At 51.7% G+C, this 11,287-nt stretch overlaps 2 protein-coding genes across 2 annotated transcripts in view; one reads left to right on the forward strand and one right to left on the reverse strand.

Moving 5' to 3' along the window:
* Guca1a (guanylate cyclase activator 1A) overlaps window positions 1–8,724 on the forward strand; it is a 9,221-nt gene extending 497 nt beyond the window's left edge. Inside the window, exons 2-4 of the mRNA XM_005359714.2 lie at window positions 7,135–7,284; window positions 8,198–8,291; window positions 8,561–8,724. Of these exons, the coding sequence (XP_005359771.1) occupies window positions 7,135–7,284; window positions 8,198–8,291; window positions 8,561–8,724 (408 nt within the window). The remainder of the gene's footprint in view (window positions 1–7,134; window positions 7,285–8,197; window positions 8,292–8,560) is intronic.
* Window positions 8,725–10,869: 2,145 nt separating this feature from the next.
* Window positions 10,870–11,287, reverse strand: part of Guca1b (guanylate cyclase activator 1B) — an 8,149-nt gene continuing 7,731 nt past the window's right edge. The window contains exon 4 of the mRNA XM_005359715.1: window positions 10,870–10,997. Within this exon, the coding sequence (XP_005359772.1) occupies window positions 10,870–10,997 (128 nt within the window). The remainder of the gene's footprint in view (window positions 10,998–11,287) is intronic.

Genomic DNA, 11,287 nt, shown 5'->3' on the forward strand with positions numbered 1-11,287 from the left:
TGGGGGAGGCCTCCAGAAGTGGGAACAGCTGGGGGTGTGACTCTTGGGGGAAGCCTCCAGAAGTGGGAACAGCTGGGCGCGAGGAGGAGCGAACAGGAGAAAAGCATCCATTCTAACAATTACTTCAGGTTTTCACCGTTTGTGAGGCTGAGTCTTATTGTGGAGCCAAGGCTGGCCTTCAGCCTATGGTGATCCTCCTGCCTCGGCTTCCAGATTGCTAAAATTACAAGTGTGCGTTGCTGTGCACAGCGTTAGCTACCAGGGAGCCTGGGCCAGTTGGTTTTCCGGCATCTTGCTTGTTTGGGAGGTGGATCTCGACATTAGAGGTTTGATTCAGCAGATGTTGAGTGTCTCCACTTTAGGCCCTGCGGGTGCAGCAGTAACAAGACCCACTTCACAGGGGAAAGCAGAGGTCAGAGGAGGAGTGCACGGCTGCTCTCTGACCTCTTGCTATTTACCTCAGTGACTTCCAAGACAGGCGTGAGCTCATCCGAGCTGCCTGCCACTGAGCTCCCCAAGGTGCTGGTTCTGGGCGAGTGTGATGCTTATGCAGAGACCTCCAGCTCCTTGGATGTGAGGGGTGAAGTCAGAAGGGGTGGAGAGAGAAAGAGAGAGAGAGAGAGGAGAGAAGGGGAGGGGAGAGGAGAGGAGAGGAGGGGAAGAGGAGGGGAGAGAAGAAGAGGGGAGAAGAGAGGAGAGGAGAGGGAAGGGGAGGAGAGAGGAGAAAGGAGGGGAGGAGAGGAGAGAGAGCAGGACACTGAGCTGCAGCAGAGGCTAAACTGGGCTGGGCTGGGCAGGCACACCATACCTGAGTCTCCATGATATTCTGAGTATTAGGACTGGGTACAGACTGGGACCCAAATATCTAACTCCCAACTCCCAGTGACCCTAGTTCACCTTTCCCCATGGCGGCCTGAAGGTTCAGGTGGAGAGCAAGTTGCGTGTTTCCCTGGTAACTACCCAGATGCACTGAGTGAGACTTCTGGAGATGCCAGAAGGACAGGGAAGGACAGCTTTGAGCCGTGATTGGACCTAGGTCCAGCTCATCCGCCTGGATCTGTTTCCAGGATGGGCACAGTTGGTTAAGATTCCCATTGGAGCCAGGTGTGCTGGTGCACATTGTAGTCCCAGAACTCCGGAGGCAGAGGCGTGCTGGTCTCTGTGATACCAGTCAGGACTACATAGTGGGACCCTGCCTGGGATGTGGGGAAGGCAAAGAGAGAGACAGAGTTGAGAGAGAGGCAGAGATAGATTTGTTGGAGCTCAACTGTCTAGCTTCTAGTTCTGCACAACAGTCAGGTAAAATGATGGAGGTCCCCAAACCCACAGACCTGCTTCCCCACCTGGTGCTCTGTTGGTTACCATGGCCTCTCACGGGACAGGGGGTCTCTCAGCGATGTGGGGTCACACGCCCACTGTGGTCAGGGTTTCTAGGGGACACCAAGATCCTCCTGCGGTTATTTAAAACTCACTAAGAGGTGAGTTAAGAGGCCGAATCGGATTATGAGCTGAGGACCAGCTCAAGGGCAGAGTCCCGGTGACCGAGGGCTCTTCCGAGGGGGAGGTGAACCACAGAGCCTGAGATAGGGTGCTGAGGGGAAGGGGTCAGCAGGGTGGACACCCCGAGTGCTCCAGGGGAAGCAGTGGTCCCTCCTGGCCAGGTTGGGAGGGGCCCAAGACCTGATCTTTAAACACACTGAGACATCTTCTCTCCGCCTGCTAAGAAAGCGTGTCAAGCCACACACCACCCGGCTCCCTACATTCACCTACCCCTTGTCACACGTGTGTCGTCTCTCTAGTTTCTGTCACATGTTATCTGGAACTCAATCTTTCCCCTCAAAGTTGGGAGCTGGGCTCAGGGCTCATGCTGAATCCCAGCACGTGGGAAGTAGAGGCAAGAAAATGTCCACGATCATTCTCAGCTCCACAGTTAGTTACCAGTCCACTGGGATGCATGAGACCCCATCCCCGCCCCCTCAAACCCCAAATATTCTCAGCTACATGGTCACCAGTCCACCTGGGAAGCATGAGACACCATTCCCGCCCCCCCCCCAAGGACCCCCAAACAACAGAAAAGTCAGTCAGTTTCTTGTCTCTACCCAACCTGGCTCCTCATGACCATACACACCGTCCCCTAGGGTTTTGTGCTGCTGCAACCCTTGTCCTCTAGAGCAGTGGTTCCCACCTCCCTGAGCTGCGACCCTTTATTACAGCGCCTCATGTGCTGACCTCAAACATAATTTTGTTACTGTTATGAATCAGAATGTAACTATTTTCGAGACAGGTTTTTCTGAGGGATGGAGACCCACAGGTTGAGAGTCACTGGTCTAGAGCCTGCTGGCTCCCACCTCCAAGCCAAGCCTCACCAACCCACACCCTGGTTTCCTGGTTTAAACTTTATTAAGAAAATTGGGGGAGGGGAGCTGGAGAGATGGCTCAGAGGTTAAAAGCATTGCCTGCTCTTCCAAAGATCCTGAGTTCAATTCCCAGCAACCACAAGGTGGCTCACAACCATCTGTAATGGGGTCTGGCCTTCAGGCATACACACAGACAGAATATTATATACATAATAAATAAATATATATATAAAAAAAAGAAAATTGGGTCTGCCATTTCTGCCTTTTCTGGCCATGGTTTTCCAGTCAGAGCAGCTTTCATTTTTAGGTTTTAGTTTTGGGCTGGAGAGTTGGCTCAGCAGTAATGAGCTCCTGCCAAGGACTTGGGTTCAATTCCCAGCACCCAAATGGTGCTAATGTCCTCCTGTTCCAGATCCAACTCGCTCTTCTGGCCTTCTTGGGCAAGGTATACATGCAGGCAATTACCCACATGTACAAAAAACATTTTTATTAATTTACTAATTCATATTTATAAATTTAAAATTTCACTCATTTGATTCCTTGTTTTCTGGTGCCAGATGTTAACTAATTCTGAGCCCCCTGGTCGGACTCTTCTTGCTGGGGTGAGTTTCGAGGGGACAGGGACTGGCCTCGTTTATATGTGTGTTTCCAGCTCTAGGGCGGTGCCTGGAACATGGTAGGTGCTGCGTAAGGGTTAGTTATGTGAGGAAGTGAATACAAGAGAATCCTGAGCTTTCTGGGCCAATATGGATTTTATTTATTTTAGTTTTCAAAACAGGGTTTCTCTGTAGTTTTGGAGCCTGTCCTGGAACTTGCTCTTGTAGACCAGGCTGACCTTGAACTCACAGAGATTCTCCTGCCTCTGTCTCCCGAGTGCTGGGATTAAAGGTGTGTGCCACCATCCACCGGGCAATAGGGATTTTATAATAAACATTAATTTAATTCAATTATTATAATGAAGAGCACAGTCAGGCATGTCAGTGCATGCTTGCAATTTCAGCACTGATCTGGCTGAGGCAGGAGAATCACCACAAGTCTGAGGCTAGCCTGGGCTGTATAACAAGACTCTCTCTCTCACACACATACACACATGAACACACGCACACATGCACACACACACATGCACACACACACACGCACACAAACACACACATGCATGCATGCACACACACGCACACACAGAATCTGGATAATAGCCAATGTGCCTTTCCACACCAGTTATTCAGTTACTCTGTGGGCCACACTTTCTTGACCTTGATCATTGGCATCAGCACCGGGCACTTTAATAGCCTGACTTTGAGATGGGACACATTCCTGACCACTTACTTTCAAAGTAGAGAGAGGATAAGCACAGGTGTTCAAATGACAGCTGAGGACAAGGTCTCATAGTCTAGGCTAGCCCCAAAGTCACTACCATGGCTGAGGATAACTTTGAACTTGTTTTTGTTGTTGTTTTTGTTTTTTGAGACAGTAACAATCCTAGCTGTCCTGAAACTCTGTAGACCAGGCTGGCCTCGAACTCACAGAGATCCACCTGCCTCTGCCTCCTGAGTGTTGGGTTAAGAAAAATGCACCACCACTGCCCAGCTGACTTTGAACTTGTGCTCCCCCCTTTGTGTACCCCTGTACCTGGTTTATACACCTGGTTTGGGAATCAACCCCAAACCTGAAGCATGCTCAGCCAGCACTCTGCCAACCGAGCTGCGCCCCCAGCCCTGGCTTTTGTTTATGTGACAGAGTCTCACTGCGTAGTTCAAGGCTGGCCTTGAACTGTGTCTGACCCTTCTATCTGCGCCTGGGTGCTGGTGTTACAGGTGTGAGCCACCAGACTTCATTATCCAAGAGCCTAGTTTTATAGATAAAGTTTTATTAGAGCGTACTAGACTCATTAAGAATTACAGGGCTGGGCCATGGCTCAGTGGTGGAACGCTTGCCTAGTGTGCTCAAGGCCCTGAGTTTTGTGGATGCATCTTGGCTGGTAGACTGTTTGTGCAGCTTGCTCAAGGCGTGGGACTCAGTTCAGCACATAGACTGGCTGTGATGGAGCCCACCTGTCAGCTTTGTATCCAGGAGGTGGAAGCAGGAAGATTAGAAGGTCAAAGTTATCCAGGCTACATGGGGACCAGCCAGGCTTAGAAACTGTTTTTTGTTTTTTAAAGGCTTGGGTTTCTAGCCTCAGTACTATCAAACACTTGTCGTGGCTGCACCGAGATGACAGTGGCTGCTGCTTGACTCCAGGGCGAAACGCTGGCTCACTCGACTCTTTCAAAAGTTAGTTATTCCAGTGGGAAGACCTCTGGGTACCAGGGAGGCAAAGGAGAAGCCTGCGCCCTGCCCCCACCAGTCTCTCCAGGGCATGGCTCTGCAGAGTCACTGCACCATACACAGGTCCGGCTCGTCCTTTCGGGCTGTGTCTTAAGCATTGGTGTAAAGTTTAGAAGACCCTGTTTCAAGGTCTTCTAAATGACCAAACCTTGTCATTCAATTGTGTGGCTACATCTCTTTCAACTTCAGCTTGAGCTGGGACAGAAATGGGCAACTCCCAGGAGTGACTGTGGAATGGAGATTCTCAGCACCGGAAGTCCGTGGGAAGTGCTGGGAGAAAAGGACTAAGGGCTAGGGAAGCAAACCAGCCAAACAGACCAGGGAATCTCAGAGACCATCTTGCCTCAACTGTGCCGTATTCCTGCATTCCCTTGCATGCATCTGATGACAGCGATACCATTACTGATTCAGATGGCCTCCCCCCCCCAACAGCTCTGCCTGCCATAGGCTCCTTCATTACAGCTCCAATCTGCCTGCTTGGGTCTCTCGGTTCCCAAGTTATGGTTGGAAGTGGAGGAGCAGGCACTGCCGTTCTCGCCCTTCCTTGACATGTTGGGGTTGAGCAGAGGACAGGAGCAGAGCGGCAGGGGCCCTGGAGGATTGTCCTACAAACAGGTCTTGTGCTCCTTGAGCTGGGGATGTAGCTGAGTGGTAGCATGCCTGAGTGCTTGAGGCCCTAGGTTCAATCCCCAGTATGGCAGCAACTTCATGTTACATATGAAAATCACGTGTTCCTCCATGATCAACCCCCTTCAAGACTCAGTGGAGGTGTCACCTTTTCTTGAAAGACTGTCTGAACCTCATTCTGTCCCGCCTTTGCAGAGTTGGGGTGATGATGCCTTGTGATGGCACAGGCGTTTTCCCCTGCCCCCGAAGGGACTTTGTACTGGTCATATGAGGAGTAATCCTGGGCTGGAGAGATGGCTCAGTGGTTTAGAGCGCTTGCTGCTCTTCCAGAGGACCCGAGTTCACTTCTCAGTCCCATGTGGGCAGCTCATGGCTTGTAACTCCAGCTCCAGCAGATCTGACCCCTGTGTACTCGCACACACACAAACACACACACACACACACGAGAATAGATGCTGGAGAGGCGGCTCAGTGACTGATGTGTGCTGCTCTTTCAGAGGACAGAGTTTAGTTCCCAGAGCCAACACCAGGGTACTCACAGCTACTCCAGGGGCTACGCTCTCCTCTTCTGACCTCCAAGGACACCTACACATACAGAAAACACTTACACAGACACAGACACACTAATAAAAATAAATACCTCTTTAGAAATTTACTTGTCTTTGTTTTATTTTTTTATTTTTTGGTTTTTCGAGACAGGGTTTCTCTGTAGCTTTGGCGCCTGTCCTGGTACTAGCTCTTGTAGACCAGGCTGTCTTTGTTTTATGTGCTTTGGTGTTTTGCCATGGGTGTCAGGTCCCCAGGACCTAGAGTTACAGACAGTTGTGAGCTGCCACGTGGGTGCTGGAAATTGAATCAGGATCCTCTGGAAGAGTAGTCAGTGCTCTCAAACGCTAAGCCATCTCTCCAGCCCAATAAATAAACTTTTTAAAGACAGCAAACAGAGCTGGGTGTAGTGGCGTACACCTTTAATCCCAGCACTCATGAGGCAGAGGCAGGCGGATCTCTGAGTTCGAGGCCAGCCTGGTCTACAGAGGAGTTCCAGGACAGACAGGGCTACACAGAGAAACCCTGCCTCAAAATAAAACCAAAAAAGAAAAAGAAAGGCAACAACAAACAGCGTACGCTGACTTCCTGTGCTCTGTTGTGCTTGCTGCTCAAGCTACAGGACCTCGTTTCATCCAAAGCAACCCTGGCAGTGGGAGCCACTGCCTCTCTTCTACAGAGGAAGGTGAGAGCCATAGAAGTCTTTTGTTCCACATCCTAAAACTCCGAGATGGCCAAGAGGCAGGATGCAAACCCACACCTCCAACACCGCACTCCTGCAGGACAGGGCGACTGTTTTGCTGAGCCCCGAGTTCTCCCAATCTTTCTCAGCACACAACAGGGCTCAGTGGAGCTTGAAGCCAAGAGGAAAGAGCCAAGCCAGCAACTCAAGAGCTCTCCCGAATGAATCACGATTCCAGCCCTGTTCTGGCTTCTCCCACCAGCTTAGACTTGAGAAGGGTCCCTGTTTGGGAATCAAAGGGAAGCAGGGGGGTGGATCTGACAGGTTTGATTGACAGCCTGTGAGGAAGATGAGAGGCAGGCAATGCTGAAGTCTCCAGAAGGACAGATATTGGTGGTACAACGAGCTGGCTTCTGCTCCCTTCTACTTAGCATCTGAAGGCTTTTGGATGCGGGGTGGGGTGGGGGTGTGAGGAGGAAGGATGTGAGGTGGGCAGAGGCCTTGGGGCGGGGTTCTGACAGAAGCTGGAGGGGCTCTGAGTAGGGTGGGCGGAGACCTCGAGTGCTTACCCCGCCTTGCCCCTCTCCCCTCTGGCAGGATGGCTACATTGACTTCATGGAGTACGTGGCCGCCCTCAGCCTGGTCCTCAAGGGCAAGGTGGAACAGAAGTTACGCTGGTATTTCAAGCTCTACGACGTGGACGGCAACGGGTGCATAGACAGGGATGAGCTGCTCACCATCATCCGGGTAACTCCAGGTGCAGAGGGCTGGGCCAGTGGTGCACCGTGGGTAGCCAAGGGCGGGTGCCCGGGCTGAGAGCGCCAGGATAGAAACGAGATGGGATTTGGGACCGAGGGATGACAGCTTTCTCATCAGCTGCATGATCTGGACCTCAATTTCCTCACTGGCACTAAGGCATTGCTAAACCTCCACTCTTTACGTGTGTGGGTGTGTATATGTGTGACGTTAGAGCAGGGTGTCAAGTGTCTTGCTCTGTCCTTCTGTCTTCTTGAGACAGGGTCTCTCACTGGAGCTAGGCCCCAGCAGGCCTTTTGCTCCACACCCACCCTCAGCCCCACGGTGACCACATCTGGCTTTTTACCTGGGCAGCAAGCACACTTTTACCGCCACCTTAGCATTTGTTTTTTTGTGAGTCTCAGTATGTAGACCAGGCAAACCTGGAACTCACAGAGGTCTGCCTGTCTCTACCTCTGCCTCCCCAGCACAGAAATTAAAGTCATGTGCTCTGCCACCGCGGTACCTCCTAGCCTTGCTTTTAATGACATGATCTTTTTTTAAAAATATTTTTTATGGTTTATTTAACTTTATTTTATGTGCATTGGTGTGAAGGTGTCAGATCTCCTGCAACTGGATCTTCAGATAATTGTGAGCTGGGAATTGAACCCGGGTCCTCTGGAAGAGCAGTCACTACTCTTAACCACTGAGCCATCTCTCCAGCTCCCTTAATGACAGGATCTTAAATTGTAGTGTAGACTGGTTCACAACTACTAGGCCGTATTGATCTCGAATTTGAGGCAATTCTGCCTCAGTCTCCCAAGCGCCTGAGGCCACCCTGAACCATTCTTGAGTTCTGACGAGTTCACTCTGCTGCCGCCCCCACCATGGAGACAGATCCCCTCACTTCTGTCTGTCCTCCCAGGCCATCCGAACCATTAATCCCTGGAGTGATTCATCCATGAGCGCCGAGGAGTTCACAGATACCGTGTTTGCCAAGATCGACATCAATGGGGATGGTGAGGGGGCCGAGGAGGGGTTCCCCGCGGGTTGGCGGCATCCCTGAACAGGGGAAAGAGAGGAGAAGGAAAGGGGACCTTCTGCTGGTCGCCTCCTCTACCCACCTTTGCTGTGGCTCAGAACTGGATTTTAGGGATCCCTGCAATATATCTTGGGTTCTAGACTAATGCCCCCAAAGCTGGCTCTGTCCCTGCTCTTGGCAAGCATCTAGCTCTGAGCCCTGGACTACTGAGACCTCATCCTGCGAATCCGTTTTTCTCCATCCCAGGGGAACTGTCTCTAGAGGAGTTCATGGAAGGCGTCCAGAAGGACCAGATGCTCCTGGACACGCTGACCCGAAGCCTGGATTTGACGGGCATTGTGCGCAGACTCCAGAATGGTGAACAGGAGGAGGAAGACGTTGGCGACCCCGTAGCGGAGGTTGCAGGCTGAGCCTTACTCTGTGGCTTCTGTATGCTGAGGGTTGACCCGGTGTGGTGCCCGATGTGATTGTTTTGTTCTTGTCTTAGCATTACATAGAATCTCCTGAACTCAGACGCTCTGCTTCTTTCTTTGGGTGCATAGTGCCAGCAGGGGGAGCAGTAGCGTGGAGACGAGAGCCCCACATAGGGAAAGGGCCTTGGTCCCTCCTTCCTGCTTGGTACTTTCTGGTAGTATCTCTCTGATCGGATTCCCCTCTCTGGACCCGTCATATCATTTTGCACATCTTCCCCGCTGTATTTCCCAGGCCACTTCCTTTTGGGTGCGGGAGCTCTGAGGGAGCTCCTGGACTCTGAGGGAATCCTGGCATCTGCTGACGCAGCTTCAGGCAGTCACACCTTGTCCTGACCCTGGAGCCTATTTGTTTGGCTTCAAGTGATGAACGAACATTATTGAGCATCTACTGTCTGCCAGTGTTAGACGAGGCATCCTCCAGCCATGCCTCATCCACCTCCATGATTTGGGGGAACAAATCTCTTTTCCTAACTGGGATGCTGTTCACGTTTTCTATGGACCGTTTTTTATCTAAGTGATTTCTAAAGGAACCTTTATAGCAACATCCTAGGAAATAGGAAACCCTCAAGGGGCTGAGAGACGGCTCAGCAGCAAGAGCTAGTTGCTCTAGCCGAGGACCTAGCACCCACATGGCAGCTCACACATATCTGTAACTCCAGTCCCGGGGATTGGATACCCTCTCTGGCCTCTGTGGACAACGCACACACATGGTGCACAGACATATGCAGGCAAAGCACCCGTGCACATAAAACAGAAATAAGAATAAACAAAACAAAAAATCACCTGAAGTTCAAGCTGGGCACTATGGTGCACACCAGTGATACAGTACCCAAGGGACTGAGGCAGGGGATTGGCATGGGTCTCAAGCTAACAGGGGCTTCCGAAACTATCTCAACTGCCCCCAAAAGGAAAACAAATAATCCCTCCCCAAGGAACAAAACAACAACAAAAACCTGGGCTTATTGGCTCATACTTGTAATCTTTGGACTCTGGAGCTGGAGGCAGGAGTTCTGGCTAGCCTGGGCTATAGAGTGAGCTCCAGGCTAGACTGAGCTACAGTGTGGAGCCTTTCTCAAACAAGCAAAGAAACTTCCCTCAAGGTCAGTAAGTTAGCTTACTTTATTTTAACATAAAAGCACATCTACTCAGGGTAAAGCCAATAACCCATCAGGCTTGCCAGGGGGTCACTGTCTGAGAGTGATCCTGGTTCCACTTCCTGTCCCCCAAGGTACCTTCCCCAGCTGCACTGATGTGAAGGGCAGAGGAAGGCAGGAGGGCTAACCAGGGAGGTCCCAGGAAATCTAGCTTCTATATTGGGGTTGACGTCTATATGATAATCTAGGACTGCCTAGTTAGCCTGCAGGAGGTTAGGGGTCCAACAGCAGTCGGAGGTAAAGTCCAGCCTGGAGCCCCAATGCATAGGTGCCTGGTTCTCCCCAGAGATGAAGAGAAGGTGTCTCCATCCTTAAGGAGGCATGTGGGCTTATGGCTAGAAATGGTGGCAGGCTCCCGCTGGAGATGGGGTGAGGAGGAGGAACTAGGGAGTAGCACCCTTCTGAAAACCCTTTGTTAAGCTCAGCAGACCTCCAAGAGCCGGAGGATCACAGAGGTAACTGTCTGCTGCCATCTGCCCTTGTCAGCCCTGGGGAGGACATCCTGGGGAGGAGTCTGCTCGGGTAGTGGGGCAGTCACGATCCTTCTTCTTTACTCTCTTCTGACTGCTCCCTACCTAACTCTTTGCCTCCCACCTCACCTCACCCTCCAGCCGCCCCATTTCCACTGAGAACACCTAAAGATTAGAGAGAGCCCCACGTCTCCCAGCTAAGGCCCAGCTCTTCCAGGAGCAGCTGAGGAGCAGTGTAATTGAGTTCCCCTACAACGCTAGGAAATCTTGAGAATAGACTGAACCCCGTGGGCTTCTCCAGCCCAGCAGTCATGGCTCACTCCCTTGTTCTCCCACACCGAGTCGGGTATCAGGAAGTCCACACCAAGCAAGAGTGGGCCTGAGCCAACTAGGCCAAGGGCCTCCTGATACTTTGAAAACCTGGGGGACCCCGGAGGTTTGGAAGGGTCCCCAGGCCCTCAGAACATGGCACTTCTCCGCCTTTGCTGAGTGATCCAGCCACCAGGGTTGACGTCCATCTGCAGCATCTTCATCACCCACTTGTCGCGACGGGCACCTTCGATGAACTCGGTCAGAGACAGCTGGCCTGAGCAAGGTGAGGTGGGAGAGATGGTCACAAGGAGGGGGAGCCAGGCCTGGGCTGGGAAGGCCTCCTACCTCCTCCTCCCTACAACCCAGACCGATGCCTTGGATTCGAAGCCTGTAGCTTGTCAATTCTGCGTCTAGAGGAGTCTCTTGCAACTCATAAGTTGTGTGCGTGTGCGCATGCGTGCATATATGTGTGTGTGTGTTATGTGCTCAAGCATGCATATGGAAGCCAAAGAACAGTTTCTGGTGTCATTCCTCAGGCACCAACTACTTTCTTCCCTTTCTTTC

Source organism: Microtus ochrogaster, linkage group LG2 (assembly GCF_000317375.1).
Source record: "Microtus ochrogaster isolate Prairie Vole_2 linkage group LG2, MicOch1.0, whole genome shotgun sequence".
NCBI classification, from domain to species: Eukaryota; Metazoa; Chordata; class Mammalia; order Rodentia; family Cricetidae; genus Microtus; species Microtus ochrogaster.